The sequence below is a fragment of the Squalius cephalus genome, assembly GCF_949319135.1.
Source record: "Squalius cephalus genome assembly, chromosome: 8".
NCBI classification, from domain to species: domain Eukaryota; kingdom Metazoa; phylum Chordata; class Actinopteri; order Cypriniformes; family Leuciscidae; genus Squalius; species Squalius cephalus.
Window position 1 is genome coordinate 43804700 of NC_137129.1, and position 24356 is coordinate 43829055.

Sequence of the window (24356 nt, forward strand, 5' to 3'; positions counted from 1 at the left end):
TAATTTTTGTATATCATTCATTATTCACCACAGGAGAGAAACAGACGATGTTGAGACTTTTATAAATATTACCTGAGTATTTCCAGTTTACAGTGAGGATCCTGCAGTAGATCAGAAAGCTGCTTGACTCCAGAATATCCTACTTTATTCTCAGACAGACTCAGTTCTCTGAGGTGTGAGGGGTTTGATCTCAGAGCTGAAGTCAGAGCAGCACAACCTTCATCTGTAACACCACAACATCTCAACCTGTAGAGAACAATGACACTCTTCAGTCTCTCAGTTCAGGAAACACCACAACAAAAACTCCAGTGTTAAATTAACACTCCTGGGAGTGTATATGAGTCCACACTCAAGAGTGTTATAAGATCTGAGTTATAACAGCCAGATGAACAAAGAAAAAAAGTGATCTGATGGTGTTGGTTATATTATGACAATAATAATTTGAACTTGATCACTGAACTCATTAAGATCCCTATTTCTGACTTGTTGATTACAGCATAACTGTGATTCTGCATAAATATCCAGAATTTTAGATATAATACATAGGATTTCTTAAAAGTTGTTTTGAAAAAAGAAATATTTGTTTTAGGCACACGCAGAAGTCAAGATTCAGTCTATGCATCTCAACAATGGTGACGAGCAGAATATTCAATTAGGAAAAGTAAATTACATAGACAATTCAGATCATAATTTATTCATACCGCAATGCATGATGGGAGCCATTAATGAGTTGTGATTGGTGGCAGCCAATAAGGGTCAAGATATAATTAACATATAAGGGTCAAGAGCCCAACTAAAGCAAACACTGATCATCATAATGGTGACTCGTAATTTGTGATTTTCTCCTTCAGTGATTCTGCTTGTTAACATCAGGTGTCTTCAATAATGGTCAATCATCACTAAATTAATCACTTAATTATCTCATTAATTTTAACACTCTTGAGTGTTAATTTAACACTCATATTTTAACACTTTACACTCTTGAGTGTGGACTCATATACACTCCCAGGAGTGTTAATTTAACACTGGAGTTTTTGCTGTGACTGATATACATAAGATATAGGTAACACTTTATAATAACAGTACACAAATGATCATGTACTAATACCTAAATTAATAGTTACTTCAACATGAACTCGTGATTAGGAAGATATGAACTAATAATAAACCAATGAAAGGCTCTGTAAGAATAAATAAGTACTCTGAATTTGAATTAAACGTGATTTAATACTGTCATAATTTAAAATGTAATATCATTATCTGCTCCTTTGTGACAAATAATTGAAATGGCATCTAATATATAATATACTAATAACTACCACTTATAAATTTAATTTGATCTAAACCATTTTCTGATTTTTATTGTTCATTTAAGTTTAGTCATAGCTACTTTTCTTTCCGGAACTACAGTATGTAGGGTTTGTTTCTGGTGGGACACTTTAGGTGTTCTCCAGGCACGTTAGTTGTGTTCCCACTGTAATGCTGGCATTTTAATCTAATAAATGTTGACAGCTTTGATAAATCAAATTAATGATTAAAAGACATGTTTGCATGTATGTTGTTGGGATTTTTCATGAGGTTATGTACAGTAATTAACCGTTTTTTTTTGTTATTTAAATGTATTTGCTTCGATTAGCATTAGCTTATGGACGTGCCTTATTTTACATATAAAGTATGTTATGTGAGTCTTTACAGGTATGTTTGGGTTTTCTTTTAAGTCCATATGTGTTGACAATATATAAATAGATAAAAATTATTTGTAAATCCTTGTTTTTTTTTTATGTATGTTTTTCTTTTTTCCCTTTTTTTTTTGTACCGGGTTGTAAAAGAATAAGGATTGCACAGTGTAGTTTTTCCAAGGAAATTTTTATTTGGCATTAACAGTTTTACTGACTTAAAAGGAACTTTGTTGTACTATGCTGGAGTAAAGTTCATTAATGATCATTCTTTCCCATAGGATTTTGTAAAACTATGTTGGGCGGACCTCTGTCCTTCATGGGGGGTTCGGGGCTATGCTCCCCCGCAAGAACATTTTGTACATTTTAAGGTTAAATGCATCAATCTGGCGCTCTTTGAGAGCTCAGAATTAAGAGCTTCAACCGGCTTCAACCCATGAACTGTGAACATTGAACAAAGAAAAGGCATTGACTTGTAGATGGACATTAGAGAGGGCTCAAACATCTTTTTAGTTATGATACAGAGTCTCAGTCTACATTACATTATCACTGGTGTTTTTGAATGTTAAAGGGGGGGTGAATTGCTGTTTCATGCATACTGAGTTTTTTACACTGTTAAAGAGTTGGATTCCCATGCTAAACATGGACAAAGTTTCAAAAGTTAAGTTGTACGTTTGAAGGAGTATTTTTGTTCCAAAAATACTCCTTCCGGTTTGTCACAAGTTTCGGAAAGTTTTTTTCGAGTATGGCTCTGTATTACGTAAGATAGGGCGGAATTTCCTTATATGGGTCCTAAGGGCACTTCTGCCGGAAAGACGCGCGCGCGCCCGTACACCAGACAGAGAAGAGAGAGAGAGAGAGAGAGAGAGCGAAAGCAGTACGTTACCTCATCAAAGCGCTCTGCTCAGCTCACCAAAGAAGTGTGTTTTTGGTTGCCAGCCAGGGCAAGACAACCCTGCAAAGATTCCCAAAGAACCCAGCGTTAAGAACAGTGGATGCAGATTGTTTTTCCGGGGCAAAAACGGAGTTGTGCGAGACTGTTTGTTCCCTGCATTTCGACGTTGATTGTTTTATAAACAAAGCCCAGATCGACGGATTTGCAGATCGTCTAATGCTTAAGGATCGAGCAATCACAATGATAAAGGTTTGCGATTGCAGGCGGTGAGTAAACTGCTTAAAATGTCTCTCTGTGTTGTTGTTATAGCTTGGTTAGCACAGCTTTAGCTCCGCCCACACGGCCCGCCTTCAGCCGTTTTTTTCCGGAAAAACTCAGTACAGCCTATCTGTCTATTATAAATATAATAAAACTAAAGACTTTTTGGAGATATAAAGGATGCAATACTACTCTATAGGTACTCAGGATTAACAGGAGATTGAGTGAAAATGAGCATTTCACCCCCCCTTTAAACAATTTTAAAATATAATAATGATTTGCATAATTATTCCTATGAAGTAAAATCCATATAGCCTATAAATGTACTGTATAAATGAAAATGAATATTTCAAATGTATATTTTACATTAGACTATACTATAGGAAAATTACAATAATTTGTCCTAATTTCTTCAGTTGCAAGAAATAAACCCTTTATCTTTTTGATTTTGGAGAAAACACCAGATTACCATGCTGATTACGAGAGCAAAGTGCGCACTTCTCTTAAAATCACGCAGCACAAACAGAATGCCTATAGGACACTTAATTAAAGTCTTGTGCTGTTTTATAAAGGCACAAAGCCATATCACGGTTTCGATTTTAGTTTGTTGGCAAAATATAATGCTAGAGATCTTTATGTTAGGCTATACATTTTACATGTCATATGTGTTGGAAAAAGGGAGAAGAGCGAGTTCGGAAAAAGGCGGATTCGAACTAGGATCAAGCGCATGAAAAAATTCCTTTCAAGCACCTCACGCCCTACGACGAACAACACCTTAATTAAAACATTAACTAAGATGAGTACATCATCATGAATTATGATTTATTACGCATGATCATGATGTTTTCTTTGTTCACACAAAAAATTGGTCTTTACCACCCATTGTGGATAAAGCTATGGTTATGGTACATGAATCATCATGAATTCATGCATAAAAAAGTATTAATTCATGCATGCAAGACTACTCTTCGAATTATTAAAGGAATGTACAAAAATCCACATTATCTAATGCATGCATACAGGCTAGAACAGTATATCAATTAATGTGAGAACTTTTTTTCTGAATTATGATCTGAGTTATCCAGCATGTTCATGTCTTCTTCATAGCCTGCAGGTAAATGGACAGACCCCAAAATTGGCCAATCACAGCACATAACATACGAATTCTGTTGGCGTTCAAATACTAGTCATCATTAACTAAGCATTATTTATCAATGATTTCATCATGTGTGTGGCCCCTCAACTAAAGTGGTGACTTGGTGCTTTGAAACACTGATGAACAATGTGTTTTCATTATGATCTGAGTTATCCAGCATGTTCATGTCTTCTTCATAGCCTGCAGGTAAATGGACAGACCCCCAAATTGGCCAATCACAGCACATAACATACGAATTCTGTTGGCATTCAAATACAGTAGTCATCATTAACTAAGCATTATTTATCAATGACTTCATCATGTGTGTGGCCCCTCAACTAAAGTGGTGACTTGGTGCTTTGAAACACTGATGAACAATGTGGCATAACTGTGAAATGACATGAATATGAACATGAAAGTTCAAGTCTTTGCAAACAATGTACTGTGGACAAATGGACTTTGATCTTAACTGTACTGCTTTATTCTTAAACGTATAAACCAGTTAAAAACCATAAAGCTGTTTAAAAAAAAAGTTTCACAAACAGCTTGATCTCTATTTGGGTAAAGAGTCACCTTTTAACGTATAAAGCAACTGATGTGACTCCTCCATATCATGAAATTGTAACAGCTTTATGGTTTTGTAAAGAGTTTTCAGATATACAGGCACTTAAAATAAAGTTCATGGTGTATACTGAATTCTTTCTCAGCTCCTTCCAGCTGTTGATTTAACTGGTTTATACTGTTTGGTCTCAGAATAAAGCAGTAAAGTTACATAACATTATTACGATTTTACAGCTAAAAAACGTACGTTACACTATTTAAGAATATTTCATATCATAAAGATATCTGTATAATTTCCCTTTTACCATTTAATAGATTATAAATGCACGATCCCTTAACCCTAACTCCACACCTAAACATACCCATTTTATAGATAATATTAAAAGGATAAAACGTAATGGACAGATATGTGTAGGGAAATGGCAACTTTATTAACAATGTAGCATTAAAAGATAGTTTGAGCCACTAATCCTACCCCTACCCCTAAACCTAACCATTTCTTAAAACTACGTAACTACAATTATAAATTAAAACAACAGACAGACAATCACAATCATTTATTTATTGAGAAAATGTCAAAACTGGTACCAAAAGTCGTTCACATGACGATGTGTCGCAGTCCTCTCTGGCAGTATATAATAGTTATGTATGAGGTAACGTTACAGAGCAGAATTTAAGTTATTAATCCATGAAAATGTTAATCCGGTTTCGGTTCGCTGTTCGCTGTGAAGGCGCGCGCGCTTCTCCATTTCAAATGTAGTACACAACAAACACGGCATGTCGCAATCTGTGACGAAGCATGCGAGAGCCAATGAGCGTTTGATATCACTGCCGTAAAACATGTCGTAACGCTTCGGGCGCAATTTTTGAATTTGAATTCACCACGAGCGCGGGATGCCGGGATATGACGTTGACGGTCTCTGCTGAGAAATGGAGATGAAGATCACTGGATAAAGGGCTGCATTTGGATCTGTTTCTTGCAAACAACGTATGGATTCTAAAGATTTGGATCACATTAAGCTAATAAAATTGATTTCTTTTGTGAATTTATGTTGTGTTTTCGTGTATTATGTGTAAAAATATTAATGCCACGATTTTAATATGCATAAGTTAAATAGGAATACGCCTAAATTTGTACGTCGTTGTTTGTATAAGTTGTTTATAAGTAAATAAATTACGTTTTTGTGCTGTCCACTGTCAGTATTATACGTTTCTGTGTGTATAAAACATAAATAAATGTACGTATGGTAGAACTACACTTTACGTAAAAATACACATGTATTCTCATGAGATCACGTTGCAAGTTAAGATCAAAGTCCATTTGTGTCCACAGTACATTGTTTGCAAAGGCTTGAACTTTCATGCTCATATTCATGTCATTTCACAGTTATGCCACATTGTTCATCAGTGTTTCAAAGCACCAAGTCACCACTTTAGTTGAGGGGCCACACACATGATGAAGTCATAGATAAATAATGCTTAGTTAATGATGACTACTGTATTTGACTGCCAACAGAATTCGTATGTTATGTGCTGTGATTGGCCAATTTGGGGGTCTGTCCATTTACCTGCAGGCTATGAAGAAGACATGAACATGCTGGATAACTCAGATCATAATGAAAACACATTGTTCATCAGTGTTTCAAAGCACCAAGTCACCACTTTAGTTGAGGGGCCACACACATGATGAAGTCATTGATAAATAATGCTTAGTTAATGATGACTACTGTATTTGAATGCCAACAGAATTCGTATGTTATGTGCTGTGATCGGCCAATTTTGGGGTCTGTCCATTTACCTGCAGGCTATGAAGAAGACATGAACATGCTGGATAACTCAGATCATAATGAAAACACATTGTTCATCAGTGTTTCAAAGCACCAAGTCACCAGTTTAGTTGAGGGGCCACACACATGATGAAATCATTGATAAATAATGCTTAGTTAATGATGACTAGTATTTGAACGCCAACAGAATTCGTATGTTATGTGCTGTGATTGGCCAATTTTGGGGTCCGTCCATTTACCTGCAGGCTATGAAGAAGACATGAACATGCTGGATAACTCAGATCATAATTCAGAAAAAAAGTTCTCACATTAATTGATATACTGTTCTAGCCTGTATGCATGCATTAGATAATGTGGATTTTTGTACATTCCTTTAATAATTCGAAGAGTAGTCTTGCATGCATGAATTAATACTTTTTTATGCATGAATTCATGATGATTCATGTACCATAACCATAGCTTTATCCACAGTGGGTGGTAAAGACCAATTTTTTGTGTGAACAAAGAAAACATCATGATCATGCGTAATAAATCATAATTCATGATGATGTACTCATCTTAGTTAATGTTTTAATTAAGGTGTTGTTCATCCATGAAGTCATGAATGAAAAACATTGAACTCGTGTTAGTTCCTGATGATTCATGAGATATTAATGCATGAATTAATGCATATTTCATGCATGAATTTATACATGAATTCATGATAATTCATGTACCCTTACCGTAAAGTGTTACCACGTATTTTGTGTGAGAAAGCTTTATGCGGAAGGTCATTAATATGTAAGCTTTTCACACCTGAGAAAGAGAAAGACCCTCCCCTAACGGCCCTATTAGGAGCTATCAGGCCCTGTCATTCTGAGCAACCTTGCACAATACTGTAAATGAGGAGATTTAAAAAAGAATGGCTTTTAAATTGTTTGGATTTATTTACAACACAGCATAGTCCAAAGATACACAACAAATGCCAAAAAAGCACTTATTGAAAACAATGATCCAAAGACAGAGACCTTTGTGCCATTCCTAAAAACATTGTACATACCTTTCATTTCCAAGGTGTTTGATTTTCACTTTACCATGTACAGGGACTCTTGAAGTCAGCAGGACTCAGTGGCATCTGGGCCCTGAAAAAAAAAAGTGAACATACTGATATCAAGAGAAAGGCCTGCACGATTTTGGGAATAAATTTTAGATTTTTATTCGCGCAGTAAAATATGATACATTCAAACGCGATCATGATCCAAAATATGATACATTCAAATGCGATCGCGCTCAAATATAAAACATTATGGTTACCATATACATATCTACGTTTGAGCAGATATCCACAAACACAGTAACAGTAAACACGGGTCTAAATATTATAATATTCACCATATATCTAGCAACAGTTCAACTGCAATGTGAAATTTATGCAACAGTAACAAACTAATATGTAAGAATTTTTTACCTTACATCTTTCTTGTCTTCAAATCGCGTTCTTCTTCTTCTGAGGTAAATCCAATGTAAGCTCAGGCGCATCTAAAAGCAGAGATGGCGTTCCATGTGGAGATTTGCATGTGAATCTCTTTTGCGCGAGTGGGCGTGGTCAAATTAAAAATAAATAGGAAGCGTTTGAGAAGGAAGCTGGACATCTTGTTGGTTTTATACAAATTACTTAAACAGAGAATATTTGTTTTCAGTTTGAATCCGATAATTTAAAAGTACACACTTAAATGTTTATAAAGGTGTATGGCCGACCTCAGAGGGTTAAGTGGTGGGTGTCTTTTTGCCAAAACACTTAGTGCAAATGTATGCTCCGTTAATTAATGATTTTTTACAATGGAAATTAATCAATGCTGAACTTATTTAAACTGGACAATGACTTTATTCTATAGCTGCTGTACAGCCAAACAATATTTGCTGTTATATTTTCCTGTTATCTCTGTAAAGCTCCTTTGAAACAATCTGTATTGTAAAAAGCACTATATAAATAAGGTGACTATATAAATAAGGTGACTTGACTTTAGCTATTTTTTGGAAACCGATTCTTCAGGAACTGGAGAATATCTCAAAACAGATTTCAGTAATGTTTATGGTGAAGCTGTTGATGTCAAAAGATTTAATTATGACAATAATAAAATGTTTATATTTATTTCAAAGTCAAACTATTTATTATTCCTTCTTATGGAACCTTATTGGTTTAGCTTACCCCCATATGTTAATTAAAGCTACAATATGTAAATTTTTTTGCAACCTCTTACAATAACAAAGGCGTAGATTGATGACGCATAAGCGGAATTATGGAACTTGTCGTCATGCAGGATCTAATAATGTTTATGGATGAGTGAATACATTGATGTTTTTAACATGACTGAGGTATGAAGCAGGGCGCGATTGCTAATGAGAGACAGATTTCAGTAACATACGCGAGCCCCGCAGATATAAAGGAATAAGGACATTAATTCTACCGAACTACTCGCAAGTGCTAAATTAATACTCACACAGTTCAGTTTATTAGACGAAAGAAACTAGTGAGGTAACGCAGCGCTGTTTCACTTGGTCTACACTATCACACTAAACTGCATTTGAGTGTGGTGAAAGTTATAATGTTATTCTATGTGTTAGTTTGTTGGCTGTATGAGACTAGCAAATCAACATTAGAATAACATACTGATCATATTCTAACATTTCATCATGTTCATCTATATAACATTGATTAGTTTTATGTACATTTGCTCACCTCTACGTTTGTCCGTCTCTGTCAAGTTGAAGTTTTTCACGGACGCTAACTCTCGGCATCACAAAAAAAACGCCACGCCGACACTCGTTTTAGTTCTCCTTTTGTCCCAAAGTCTGCCATGGTCCATAATGTTTGAACGAAACAACAGCGTGCCGCTAAACATTATGCAGTTTTCACCGTCTGTCGTCATGGTTACTATGGCAGAACGAATGAAAACCAGGGATAACGCGGATGACAGGCGACAAGTGAACATGGACGAGCCATTATTTAAAATGGGAATTTCTCTGAAATTAAAAATCTTTGGGAACTTTTGGGATATTGTAAGTACACAACTGCAGGAAATACATCACACTGTGCAAGTGATGTTTGGATATTTTATTACAAAAATCATACATATTGTAGCTTTAATGCATTAATTATCAAAATTGTACTAACATGTAGTTAAAGGTGAACTAAGTAACTTTTTTACCTTAACCGAACAGCTTTGGAGTCATTGGAATAGTTATATGACTTTTTTCGGGTTGAATGGTGGTCGTCTCGCACCCCCCAAGCACCTGTGAGCCGAAACACCACCCTTGCAACTTTGGGCCGGCGGGCTATATACACTATCTAAACATTTATATGCTAGCCTTCTGTGTATCATACATACCTCAGTGGACATGGCTCCGTGCGTTCGCCGGGTTCTTTGAAAACAAATGCACATGACCAGCAGGAGAAGATGGGAGGGGGGAGAGTCACCAAAGAGTTTTGACGACAGTGTTGTCAAATATCTATTCCGAAGCTGTAGGGGGAGCTCTATAGAGAAACCCGCGAGCAAAAGCGGCAAAGCTGCATAGGTCTGCTTTAAGGCTTCTGTTATTCATGTATGAATCCTTATCATAGTTAAGGTCATAGGTCATAAGGTCATACTCCTGTCATAGTTAAGGACAGCTCTTCATTGGTTCATGATTAGTTCATATCTTCGGTAATCATGAGTTCATGTTGAAATAACTATTAATTCATGATTATTCATATACTGTTATTGTAAAGGGTTACCTAAGATATATATGAATTTCTCATTTACAGTTTTGTTTGCTTTGGTACGAAAGCACATGCTAAACTCATAAATATGATCCTGTTTTATCAGTGTAAAGATTGTTGTCAGAGTGACTTACTGAACTGATCTGGATTCTTTAAGCACAGGCATCAGCTTCTGAAGAACTTCACCTGCTGTATTTTGGGCTCCAATAAACTGTTTTAGATTAAAAACATCCATCTTCTGCTCTGATGTCAGCAACACATAAACCAGAGCTGACCACTGTGAAGAGGTGAGTTTGTTTTTTCTTATTTCTCCAGATTTCATATAATCTTGGATCTCCTGCATCAGAGAATCATCACCCAGTTCATTCAGACAGTGGAACAGATTGATGGATCTCTCTGGAGAGCGATTCTCCCTGATCTCCTGTTTGATGTACTGAACTGTTTTCTCTTTGTTGTAGGAGCAGCTTCCAGTCTGTTTCAGTAGGTCTCGTAAGAGAGTCTGATTGGACTCCAATGAGAGACCCAGAAGGAAACGCAGGAAAAGGTCCAGATGTCCATTCTTACTCTGTAAAGCCTCATCCATAGCTCTCTGATGCAGGCCAGGCAATGGATTAAATGACACCCAAGAAAGGTCTTTCATGATATTTATGCAGTTGTTTGTTAAGGAGCGGTGCACAAAAACAGCTGCTAGATGTTCCTGGATGCTCAGATGAACAAAGCAGAAGACTTTCCCCTGATACAAGCCCAGCTCCTCTCTGAAGATCTGAGTGCACAATCCTGAGTACACTGATGCCTCTGTCACATCAATGCCACACTCTCTCAGGTCTTCCTCATAGAAGATCAGGTTGCCTTTCACAAGCTGCTGGAAAGCCAGTTTCCCCAGTTTGAGAATCATGTCTTCATCTTCCACTCTCTTCTTATAGTCCTTCTCATGTTTGATGTTGGTCTGAATGATCAGGAAGTGTGTGTACATCTGAGTGAGAGTCTTGGGAATCTCTCCTCTCTCTGCTTCACTCAACATCTCCTCTATAACAGTGACTGACATCCAGCAGAACACTGGGATGTGGCACATGATGTGGAGGCTCCTCGAGGACTTCAGGTGTGTGATGATTGTATTGGCCAGACTCTGATCACTGATTCTCTTCCTGAAGTATTCCTCCTTCTGTGGCTCATTGAAGCCTCGTACCTCTGTCACTCGATGGACACACTCAGAGGGGACGAGATCCGCTGCTGCTGGTCTGGAGGTGATCCAGATGAGAGCAGAGGGAAGCAGATTCCCCTCAATGAGGTTCATCAGCAGCTCGTCCACTGAGGCTGATTCAGATATATTACACAGTTTCACTTCACTCTTAAAGTTCAGAGACAGCCGACACTCATCCAGACCATCAAAGATGAACAACACTTTATATTCACCACTGGATATTTCCATTTCTTTAGTTTCCGGGAAAAACACATGAAGAAGATCTGAAAGACTGAGTGTTTTGTCCTTCATCAAGTTGATCTCTCTGAAAGGGAGTGGAAATATGAGCTGGACGTCCTGATTCTCTTTCCCTTCAGCCCAGTCCACAATGAACTTCTGCACAGAGACTGTTTTCCCAATGCCAGCGACTCCCTTTGTCAGCACAGTTCTGATGGGTTTGTCTTGTCCAGGTAAAGGTCTAAAGATGTCATTGCATTTGATCGGTGTGTCCTCTGTTGCTGCTCTCCTGGATAGTTTCTCAATCTGTCTCACCTCATGCTCTTTATTGATCTCTCCACTTTCACTCTCTGTGATGTAGAGCTCTGTGTAGATCTCATTCAGGAGTGTTGAGTTTCCCTGCTTTGCTGTTCCTTCATACAGACACTGAAACTTCTTCAGCAGATTTGATTTAAATGTGCTTTGGACCAGTTGAGAATCAAGACCAAAAGAATAAATGGTTAGATTACATAATAAATTAAAGTGGTGGTTGAATATGATTTCACTTTTCTAACTTTAGTTAGTGTGTAATGTTGCTGTTTGAGCATAAACAAAATCTTCAAAGTTACAATGCTCAAAGTTCAAAGCAAAGGGATTTTTTAAATTTTCATTTAAAAAAAATTGCTTTTTAAGGACTACAACAAACGGCTGGTAGGGACTACATGACATTCCTCTGTGCCGGGAGCAGCAGCTCATTTGCATTTAAAGGAACAGACACAAAAACGGTGCATTTTTGTTCACCCTCAAAAAAGTGACAACTTTAACATGCTATATAAAAATATCTGTGGGGTATTTTGAGCTACCCCGAACTTCACATACACACTCTGGGGACATCATAGACTTATTTCACATCTTGTGAAAGGGCATTATACCTCCCTTCTTGTTCATTGAACTACTTTATAAAATCAGATTCACATTTACAATCATGCTGATATTCAGGAAGAACATGGGATGTTGCTTAACTATAATATATGAATATAAAGAAGTAAAACTGATGGTAAAATATATTTATGACAGAAATGTTGTACCTCGGATTAGATGACATGTGTCTTCCCCTAAATGTTCCTCGAGTGTCCATAGACTGTTCGCTAATTATGGACAAACATGGACAGAACAGAGACAATTTAATTGAGTAGAGAAAACAAGAGACAAGAATTAATATATCATTCTGATATATTGAAATAGTCATTCTGTGTCGCCTCAACCAGTAATTCTTCTGGTGAAAGAAATTCATAAATGAAGAAGAAAGTAAATATTCATCCATGGCATTTTTACTGAGTAATTGAGTAAAAATACTACAGTATTTTGTAGAGGGTGGTCAAAACAACACATAGATAGGTAGATCATCTATTAGTAAAATTTAGACTTCCTCTGGAGGGGCACCGAAAGAGACGGCTGGTCGGTCCACTACAGAGGGACCAGCGCGCTCATCGGAGGCCTCCACCGGCTGCGGCGTGATAGAGTAGGGTGGGATCCACGGGGCTTTGCCGGGTGGATTACCCCTCACCATAATCCTCAGGTCACCCAATCCAGACGACTCTCGAGTTTTCCTCTGGGAAGGTAACCCAGAAGCAACTCTAGAGCGGGGCCTGGGGATGGGGACTGCACCTTCGCGAACGAAGGCGAGTCTCGACCTCAACGACAAGATGGTCAAATTCCCGCAATGGAAACATGAGTCATCCACCAAAGCTGCCTCAGCGTGCTGTAAGCCCAGACACGTGATACAGCTTTCGCGACCGTCAGAGGGGGACAGAGCCTTACCGCACCCAGAAACGCGCGGATGGAATGGCATCTTGAAAAAGACGCACTCACAACCATGTTGCTCTTTCAGAAAATGGGACCCGTCACCAGTGCCGGAGCACACAGGGAATGACCGCGGCAACACTTAGATGGAGTGAAGCACTCACTTTTTCGCCCTCAACCAACCGTCAACACACAAACAAACAAGTACTTTGTTGCTGTTAAAACAGCAGTTGAGAGCTCATAGGCTCGTGACCACCACTGCACCGCGCTGTAGAAACCACCAGGACTGGGAGGGTCTTTTCCAGAAGAACACCGACACACTCGCTCGTTGAAAATTCTCAATACACTCTTCAGACACCATCGAACGGCTCCGAAGCAAAAAGCAACTAGTGCGTGCATCCACTTCCGTATTTATACCCACTCCGCAAATGAAAATCTCATTTGCTCGTGCTCGCACGCTCGAAGACTATTGGCTCCCTAAAGTGATCCCGACGACTACGTCTGACGTTCTCGACTGAAAGGGAACTCTCATTTTGACTCCCCTCTACAAAATAGTGGATTCATCAGTAAATAATTGTTCATGGCATCAAGTTTTTTGATGCTTATCACTATGTTTATAATTTTTCATAAAAAAATAACAAAATAAAATAAGTATCCAGAAACTTCTGAAATGTGGTTGATTTGACACAGAATGACCCTAGTTGATTTTACATGTAATTAAAACCTCTCATAGAGATCTACTGTATCTATCTATCTATCTATCTATCTGTCTGTCTATCTATGACATGTTGTACCTCAGATCAGTTGATGTGTGTTTTCCCTCAAATCTCATTGGCTGTATCATAGACACATCACTCTTCATGGACACACAGCTGGACTCCGGTGAGATTGATCTGTCACCCTTAAACTTACTTTAATAGAATAGAATAGAGAGGATAAAGAACACTCATTTAGTTGATTTTATGTAGAGTTGACATTAATATAATAAAGAAAACATATGGAAGGAATAATTTGTCAATTTTAAATAAACTGATAAGATGATACAAATGAAAATTAAAACCTGAATAACCATATAATTACTGAAAAGTTTCCACAAGTTGTATCATGAAAGTTGTATCATTCTATACAGTAATTTTATACAGTATATATGTACTGTTTTCAAATGCAATAGTAAAACAAATGTAAAAATATTTGTAATGACTAGGGCTGCCCCCTAATAGTCGACTAACCATTAGTCAACTAGAAGAGGTTTGGTCGACCAACATTTTATTAGTCGGATAGTCGCATAAAAAAAAAAAAAAATTCCAAAGAAAGTGGCGAAGTCACACAGTCTGTAATGGACTGTATGTGTTTGTTTGGAGAGTGTGCTTACTGCATTATTATAGGTGCCATCACTTGCATTTAACTTAAAATAGTCCGTCATTTTTGGTCATGCAGATAAGAGTACTGCAAACTGTAGAGGGTCTACTTTTACTTCTGTAAACTCATAACATCAAAACAAAGTTGTTTCTTTGTGAAAACAATCAGGATGTGATTTCTGCCGTCCAAGTGTCAGTGTCACGAACTGCTCTGAGTCAAGGTTGAGATCCAAATGCAGCTTTTAATAATGGGGCAATCCAGACACGTAATCCAATGTACAGGCAACAGATCCAATGTACAGGCAACAGGTCAAAACACAGGTAGGTCGTTTAAATGAATGACAATTAGTCGACTAGAAAAATCTTTAGTCATGACAATAAAGATCTAATAACTAAAAACTAAAATGGTCAGATAGAGTAAATAAAGTAATGCTAATAATCAGACAATATGAAAGAGCATCTTACAGTGCTGGAGACACAGACTCGAGATCAGAAGACTCACAGTCACTCATATTGTGACAGGCGAACTGTCATGATTCCTGTCTTGTGTTCCCCTTGTCTTGTGTGCACTTTTGTTATTTCCTGTCCTGTGCCATGTTTTGTAGTCCTTCATAGTTTTTCTTGTTTATTAGTCTCCCCAGGTGTTTCTGATTAGCCACACCCCCTTGTTATCTTGTTTGCCTTTGTATTTAAGCCCTGTGTCTAGTTCAGTCTTTGTGAGTTCTTAATGTTGTATGTTGGCTGTTTAACAATGTTAGCTTGGGCGGAGACCTCTGTGGATAACTGAAGGATCACTGCTGGATCGGGGTCTGGTAGGCCTAAAGTCTGTAACGTTGAGGATGAATCATAGGAGGAAGCAGGATCCATGTGCAACACACTTTATTAAATAAACCCAAAACTCTGGAACAGGAAACAGCCAACATACAACATTAATAACTCACAAAGACTGAACTAGACACAGGGCTTAAATACGAAGGCAAACAAGCTAAACAAGATAACAAGGGGGTGTGGCTAATCAGAAACACCTGGGGAGACTAATAAACAAGAAAAACTACAAAGGACTACAAAACATGGCACAGGACAGGAAATAACAAAAGTGCACACAAGACAAGGGGGACACAAGACAGGAATCATGACACGAACACACACTTTACTGCTAGAACACTGCAGTCTAAACATTCATCTATAAGATGAGCAGCTTCTCATCGTCTGTCAAAAACTGTAGGGTGTGTGTTTCATTTATTGATAGAACATTTCCTGTGAGTCCTTTGAAAATTCTGCAGCTCTGTGTCAATAAATGTTGTACCTCAGATCAGTTGATGTGTTTTTTCCCTCGAATTTCCTTGGCTGATCCATAGACTCGTCACTCTTCATGGACACACAGCTGGACTCTGGTGAGATTGATCTGTCACCCTTAAACTGGCTTTAATAAAGACAAAAGAACAGAGAATTCTTAGATTATATTACAGTGCATGTAGATAAACCTCACATAGAGAATCAATCCATCCATCTTTTACCATTGCTTTTTAATCTGTTGATGTGTTTGTGTTTCTCAATAAGTGATGTAGTTGTGTTTAGTTTGGTTGAGTTTGTCAGTTTTGTTCTGGTCCAGATTATCAGTGTTTTGTGGGTCAGTAGATGTTAGTGAAACATCAGGACTGAAGCTCTGGATCAGCTGTGAGAGGAGACCTGATCCTGTGCTCGACTCCTGCTATTGCAGCACTTTATAATAGTGTGAGTCACTGATTTATACATGCTTACACAATATCATCACCCATTTCTGTATTTTGATAATAAGTGGATATTTGACAAATTATGCCATACATGCATTATTTGTGTGTCTGTGGTCTCTCTGTCTGTCTAAACAAAAATGTTGTACCTCAGATCAGTTGATGTGTGTTCTCTTACGAGAGGTCTCTCGTACTGCGTAATATCTTACGCTAGGGGAAAACCTCTTTTCCACGAGATATTGAAGCCAAAAAATTATCCTTATAATTTTGTATTATTGCAAAACGCGTTGCAGCAGAGACAGCTCGCACGCCCATTGGCTGCTCTGCGGCAACTGCATCAGCCTACCGAGCGAGGCCTGAGGTGACGTCAGGCCAATGACGTCCCGCCGAAACGGGCGTGGCTTAGCCCTATAAAGGAAGGCTCGGGACAGCTGATCCCTGATTTTTCATCTCTTCAGCGAAGCTGACGCATCGTTGGATCCCGAGAGAAGCCGCGCCGTCTGAAGAAGCCTTTCAGCGGGACGAGCCTTCACCTGAAGCTGCTGGCCACGCCGCCTTCTACTGCCGCTCCCGCTGCGCTATCCGGCGCCTATATCCTTTACTCAAAACTGTTCTTTGTGTGTGTGTGTGTGTGCTTGCTCTGCGCCACACACTCTAAAAGAGCTCGCGTCTTTTTAAAGATGCCTTCCTGCGGCACATGCCGAGCCCCACTCAGCGAGGGAGACCGCCATGTCATCTGCGTCTCCTGCCTGGGTGAAGATCATGCAGCGCTCGCGCTCGCCGACGGCGGCTGCCCTCACTACGAGCTACTGCCTATGGTGACTCTGAGGACTCGCCTGGCAGTCTTCTCCTAGCCTGCACCTCCCGCTGTGTTGCCGCGCCGTAAAAAGCGCCGCGCCCAGCGGGTTCCTGAACCTTCTCCAGCCCGTCAAAGCTCGGCGGTTTCGCCCGCCTGCTTCACCGGCTTCCACTGAATCACTTCCTGATGCGCAGCGGCCGCGGTCCGCCGCCGTTTCCATTGAGGAAGATGATTCGAAAGCCGCGTCTGGAGAGGATGACACCTGCTCTCTGCTGGCCTCGGGCAGCGAGGATTGGGCGAGCTCTGTGGATCTCGCGCCTCCTGTTCGTAAACCCAACAAGAGAGCTAACATCGAGGGAGAACTGATGCGAATACTCACGCTGGCCGCGGTGAGCCTCGGCCTCGAGTGGTCTGCACCGGAACTTCCCTCTCACACCCGGCTGGATGGTTGCTTCCTCCCCGGGGAGCGCACTTCGCCTGAATCCAAGCCGGCTCCCTTTCTTCCTGAGCTTCACGAAGAAGTTGCCAAAGCTTGGAGCGCTCCCCTCTCAGCACGAATGCGTTCGTCTGTGTCGCCAGCATTCTCTACCCTTGATGATGCTAGGAACAGAGGCTACCATTCACTTCCGCCGGTCGAACAGGCGATAGCAGCCCACCTTTGCCCGCCCTCTGCTGGACGGCGGATGAAACCGGTGCTGCCGTCTAAAGCCTGCCGCATGACGTCAACACTGCTCGCGCGTACTTTCTCCGCCGCTGGGCAAGCTGCGTCAGCACTGCACACGATGGCCACGCTGCAGATTTTCCAGGGCGATCACCTCCGAAAACTGGACGAGATGGGACCTGATGCAATCTGCCTAACGGACTTAAGAAGCGCTTCGGACCTCGTTCTCCGCGCTACTAAATCTGCTGCACAGGCCATTGGACGGTGCATGGCTTCTGTCACCGTTGCTGAGAGACATCTATGGCTGACGCTCACGGAAATGTCTGAGTCTGAGCGCACCGCGTTCCTTGACGCCCCGCTGTCTTCTGCTGGCCACTTCGGATCCTCTGTCAACGAGTTCGTAGAGAGATTTGCCGAGGTGCAGAAAGCGTCGCAAGCCTTTAAGCACTTCCTACCGAAGCGCTCCAGTTCTACAGCGGGTCGTGCAAAGCCTCCTGCTCGGAGCTCTCAGCCACAGCCTCCGCCCTCCACTGCTTCATCGCAGCGCCGACAGGACCGCAGCTCGAGACCTCGCTCTCGCTCGACTAGCCGCCGCCCCGCTCCGCGTGGGCCACGGCCAAGGATTGCGGTGAAACCGGAAGCTCCGAAGCCATCCTAGCACGCCTAGGAAAGCGTCGGTGTTCGAGTCTCGCCGTGGCCAAACTCTCACCGAAGCGCACCGCTGTTTCAGTTCCAGGAATTGTGACTGTTCCAGCGTATCCTGCAGTGTGCAAGCCGGTACAGCTGCCCGCTTGCCTGCACACAAAAGCCGTTTTTACGGCTACCCAGATAAATCCTTTAAAGAGTGTATTTTCTGGTGTCCTGGCCACGGCCGATGGTGCTATAAGTGTAGAGCAGATGCCCACTGTCCAGTGCCCATCCCTACGCACAAGCACAGCCCTTCACAGAGGGCCCACGCTCATAAAATCGACTCAGGTCGATCGCTCACCCAACATAGTAAACGTGCCCACTGCCCAGTGCCCACAAACACTATGTTCTGCACATCTGCACATAGGCAGACGGCGCGTCCGAAGCAGTAAATGTGCCTGCTCCCCCGCGCCCACACTTACTCACAGACATTATGAGTCCTACGGGACTCGCTCAGCCCTCCCTCACTCGGTTAAACACCGCAGTGGGGTTGAGCGCGAGCATTCTGCCCGCTGTGATCAGCGCGCTCCCCGCCTCAAATGTCACAGGCATAACGCCTATATTACAGCACACCGAAGCGCTTCTGTCGACCAGCGAGCAGAGCGCGCTTCGCATCCAAACCCTAGCCAACCACGCAGATGCATGGGCAGTGATTCCAGGGGTTTCGGAGTGGGTGCTAGACATTATAAAAGGAGGCTATTCGCTACAGTTTTGTCGACGCCCTTGCCGCTTCACAGCGCGCGTCGAAACCACGGTGAATTCAGAAGTAGCACACCTACTTCGAGCCGAAATATCAAAACTGTTGAGCAAAGGGGCTATAGAGCCTTTATCTCAAGCTCAAAGCGGAGGGGGGCTGTACAGCAGATACTTCCTGGTACCGAAAAAAGACGGGGGTCTCAGACCCATACTAGATCTAAGACAGCTGAACAAAGCATTGGCGAAACGCAGTTTCAAAATGCTCACGACCAGAAAAATCCTCGCGCAGATTCGCCGAGGAGACTGGTTTATGTCGATAGATCTAAAGGATGTGTATTTTCAAATACAGATAGCGTCACATCACAGGCAATACTTGAGATTCGCCTTCGAGGGCCAGGCCTATCAGTACACAGTCCTACCGTTCGGTTTGTCCCTAGCACCCCGTACATTTACGAGGTGCATGGACGCAGCGCTCGCACCCCTCAGACTCCGAGGCATACGAGTGCTGAACTATTTGGATGACTGGCTGATTCTAGCTCAATCACGCTCAGAGCTCGTGGAGCACAGGACCATTTTACTCGATCACCTCGAGAATCTAGGTCTCAGAGTCAATTGGGCGAAGAGCTCTTTGAACCCCAGTCAAACGATATCGTTTCTGGGCACAGTTCTAGACTCGCAGTCTATGATAGCGCGGCTGTCATCACAGCGCGTGCTAGACATTCAGCGCGCAGCGAGCTCTTTCCGCTGCGGCGCGACCGTCCCGCTCAGGAAGTTTCAAAGGATGCTAGGTCTTATGGCCTCAGCATCATCAGTTCTTCAGCTGGGCTTGCTCCGCATGCGCCCTCTGCAGTTCTAGTTGAAAGCGCGAATACCGCGCAGAGCGTGGGCATCCGGTCAGCTTCGTCTCAAGGTCGATCAGATTTGCTTTTCAGCTCTGAGACCTTGGAAAGCAAACGACTGGTACCAATCAGGTGTAAGCCTGGGGACTTCCTCGAGGGTGAAAGTGGTGTCGACGGACGCCTCCACCTCGGGATGGGGAGCGCTGCTCGAGGGCAGACCGTTCTTCGACCAGTGGTCAGAACAGGAAAAGCTCCAACATATCAACTGCCTGGAAATGCTGGCAGTGGACAACGCGCTGACGCGTTTTCGTCCTCAGATAAAGGGCCACCACGTCTTAGTCCGCTCGGACAACATGTCAGTGGTGTCCTACATAAATCGCCAAGGCGGTCTCAGATCCCGAAGTCTATACAGGCTGGCGAAACGCCTCCTGGTAAGGGCTCAGCGCAACCTGCGCTCGCTGAGAGCAGTGCACGTGCCTGGGCTACAGAATTTGGGGCCAGACAGACTGTACAGGAACAACATTCCGGCGAGCGAATGGTCTCTACACCCGCAAACAGTCCAACTGTTGTGGGAGAGATTCGGCAGAGCGGAAGTGGACCTGTTCGCGTCTCACGAAAACGCTCACTGCCCTGTGTTCTTTTCCAAGAGCAAGAGCGCGCTGGCCCAAGCGTGGCCGTGCTGCCCGCTCTATGCTTTTCCCCCCGTCTCTCTCCTGCCTCAGGTGATAGAACGGATCAGGGAAGTAAAATGCTCAGTGCTGCTCGTAGCGCCGCTCTGGAAGAACAAACCGTGGTTCCCAGTTCTGATGCAGTTAGCAGACACTGCCCCATGGCCAGTGCCATTGAGGAGGGACCTCCTCTCTCAGGCCAAGGGTTCGATTTGGCATCCTCACCCGGAGTTGTGGTCCCTTCATGTATGGGCGCTCAACGGGTACCCGCTGACCTCTCAGAGGGAGTGCTAAATACTATCACTCAGGCTAGAGCTCCGTCTACCAGACGGCTCTATTCCTCAGAGTGGTCGGTATTTTCCAGCTGGTGCACAGCTCGGGGCTTTTCACCCTTCGACTGTGGGGTGACGGAGGTTCTCTCCTTCCTGCACGAGCTGCTGGATAAGGGCAGAGCCCCCTCCACGCTCAAAGTCTATGTGGCGGCCATAGCAGCGTTTTCTAAATCAACGCTCGGTCAGTCAATAGGAAGGAACGATTTAGTCATCCACTTCCTCAGGGGAGCTAGGAGGCTGAATCCTCCCAGACCTCCCTCAGTCCCTATGTGGGACCTTTCTACGGTACTGGAAGCCATGAAAGGTGACCCATTCGAGCCTATCCAAACGATTAGCCTTAAACACTTGTCTTTCAAGACAGCGTTTTTGCTGGCTCTCGCTTCAGTGAAGCGCGTAGGTGACCTACACGCGCTCTCGGTGAGCGCGGCGTGCTTAGAGTTTGGGCCAAGTGACTCAAGAGTCATACTCAAACCTAGGCATGGTTACATTCCAAAATCCCTCAACACACCGTTTTGGGCTCAGGTCATTTCCCTGTCCGCCCTACCGGTGTCGGGCGAGGAAGGGGACGCAAGCTTTCTTTGTCCAGTAAGGGCGCTAAGAGCTTATGTGTCTCGCTCGTCTGTTTTCAGACAGACTGAGCAGTTGTTTGTTTCGTTCAGCGGACGTTCCAAGGGACTGGCTGTTTCGAAACAGAGCCTATCCAGATGGATAGTTGACGCCATAGCGCTGGCGTACACTGCCAAGGGCTTACAGTGCCCGTTGGGTGTCAGAGCGTGGCCTCTTCGTGGGCTTGGTCTAGCGGGATTTCCTTGCAAGACATATGTATGACGGCGGGCTGGGCCTCGCCGTCTACATTTATAAGGTTCTATAACCTAGAGGTTCCCGCCTTACAGGCTAAGCTGCTGTCGGTATAGACGAATCAGTGCTGTCTGATTAAGACACTGAGGTCGTGAGCGCTGCGCGCCACCGACTGTTTATGCTATGGGCAGTATTGCGTAAGACCCGCATTTCCCACATCAGATCCCAGCACGCACGGCGCTTTGCATTGGGTCCACTAGCGTAAGATATTAAGCAGTACGAGAGACATCTCGTAAGAGAACGTACTCGGTTACTAACGTAACCTCGGTTCTCTCTAGAAGAGGGAACGAGTACTGCGTATCTTGCCGTGCATGCAACACACTCTGGTTCGCTTCGGCGATGAAAAACCAGGGATCAGCTGTCCCGAGCCTTCCTTTATAGGGCTAAGCCACGCCCGTTTCGGCGGGACGTGGCTTCAATATCTTGTGGAAAAGAGGTTTTCCCCTAGCGTAAGATATTTTACGCAGTACTCGTTCCCTCTTCTAGAGAGAACCGAGGTTACGTTAGTCCTCAAATTTCATTGGCTCTGTCATAGACGCGTCACTCTTCATGGACACACAGCTGGACTCTGGTGAGATTGATCTCTCATCCTTAAAATGACTTTAATATAACAGAGATAATGAGATTTTACATGAAAATAAATCCCACATGAGAAGGTTTTAAGACAGTGTGTTGAAGAGTGATGATACTGTCCAAGGATAATGTCATATATCATCTAGCTGTCTACTGTATCTGTGTGTCTTTGGACAGTGTTTAAAGACCCTGAGTGGCTCCAACTACTGTATATCCCGGCACCAGAATATGATAGAGACAACAGATCACTACACCAAACCTGGCAAACACACACAACACCCTGTTATGTGCAGAAAATGAGTCTTCTATAACATTAAGATCATATGAAGATTGAAGTACCTGGATCCTGGAGAAGAATCTCCATGTCTGAATGTGTGTGTGTCGTCCATGATTCATTCAGTCTTCATGAAGCTGCTCGATTAAGAGATCAGAAACACTCATTCACTCAAATACATTACAAATACAATAAATTATTTGCAACTTTGACAAGTTTTTTTTTTCTCAACAATCTTGATTATGTATGTTATGAAGAAAAAAAAAAAAAAAAACCACTAAAGTCTCATATTTCTATTCTCTTTCCATCATGACATTTTCCCCCTTTATGTTATTGGTTAAAAAAGCTGTGATGAAATGAGATATATATATTGCATCTGGTGTGTTAGTATAAAACTCACAACCTGGAAAAAATATGAAGAATTTATAAAAAAAAAAAAAAAAAAAAAAGATAATTACTTCTGGTTTATACGTTGATTATATTGTAAATGAATGTTAAAATGACAAAACTTGCAGGTTACTAGTTTAAGTTGATGTATCATAAAAATAAAAATAAATATTCAGGACTTTTTTTCTGATTATTGAGGCCCAAAATGACTGAATTTCCTGCTGAAAAAAAAAACATTGTTTGCGCTGAATTTTTGTGAAAGTGGCTAGCTATAGCATGCAATATTTGTTTATTTCCTTGATAAAATGTTTCCTTTTTTTTTTTTTTTTTTTACATTTTCTTTAAATTTTTAATTAAACAGTTTAAAATAATTAACAGAATAAATTCAAACAATGTAAATTGATGTAAACTGAACTATTTCTAGAAAGCCCTCCTCATCTGATGTTATTCTGGTACTGAGGCAGGTTGTAACAGAACTTTTTATACTGGACATTAATTTACACAGACAATTATAATCAAACTATATGTCCAACAAAGACGGTAAGGATTTGAATAATAAGATCAAGAACTTCATATTACATTAAAAACTTTAACTATGTTACTTGAGGTAATGTAAGGTTTTATGTGTCTCACCTGAAGACTCTCCTTGATCAGAATCAAAGGTTATAGACACAGATTCTTAAATCCCTGCAAAAGCGGCTGTAAACATCACTAGACACTTTGATGCTCATTTTTACTGATTAAAAGGAATCTTAATTCTGAAAGTAAAATGGAGTCGATAAAAATGTGGAAGTTGGGAAATCTAGTATCACTTTCATTCTGCTAGTAAATCATGGTTGCCAGATCTGCTCGAGCTCATATCATCCGTTTCATACACAGTTGAGTTGAGAAAGGCTAGTAATGCACCAGTTCTGACAATGTAAAAATGTAAAAACTTGCTCATTTTATTCTTTTCATACACAGTTCATACACATGAAATTGTGGCTGTTCGAATTGAAAAGCATAAGCTCTGCAATATCTGTCTTAAAATAAGCTCTTGTATATCTCCTCTCTGTATGATTTACAGACATGACTCTAGTTCCCTTTCGAGGGAACTCGCACTGCGTCGTTGAAAACGACTCTTTGGGGACGCTCCCTTAGCGTGCGCCTCTGAAGTATGAATGAAACTAATCCAATCCTGATTGGTGTTGCGTCATGACGTAACATGTGACGGCATAACCGGATGCATAAAAGTGACCCTGGCA

The 24356-nt window shown here is 41.7% G+C and overlaps 1 protein-coding gene across 1 annotated transcript in view; it reads right to left on the reverse strand.

Moving 5' to 3' along the window:
* Positions 1-23872, reverse strand: part of LOC307163353 (NLR family CARD domain-containing protein 3-like) — a gene marked incomplete at its 3' end in the record, with an annotated part of 40079 nt that extends 16207 nt beyond the window's left edge. Inside the window, exons 1-7 of the mRNA XM_079879385.1 lie at positions 23746-23872; positions 22791-22862; positions 15915-16031; positions 14045-14161; positions 12536-12595; positions 10186-11928; positions 92-168 (exon numbers count right to left, since the gene is read on the reverse strand). Coding sequence (XP_079735511.1) covers positions 92-168; positions 10186-11928; positions 12536-12595; positions 14045-14161; positions 15915-16031; positions 22791-22840 — 2164 coding nt within the window. The 5' untranslated portion in view covers positions 22841-22862; positions 23746-23872. The remainder of the gene's footprint in view (positions 1-91; positions 169-10185; positions 11929-12535; positions 12596-14044; positions 14162-15914; positions 16032-22790; positions 22863-23745) is intronic.
* Between the last annotated feature and the right edge of the window lie 484 nt (positions 23873-24356).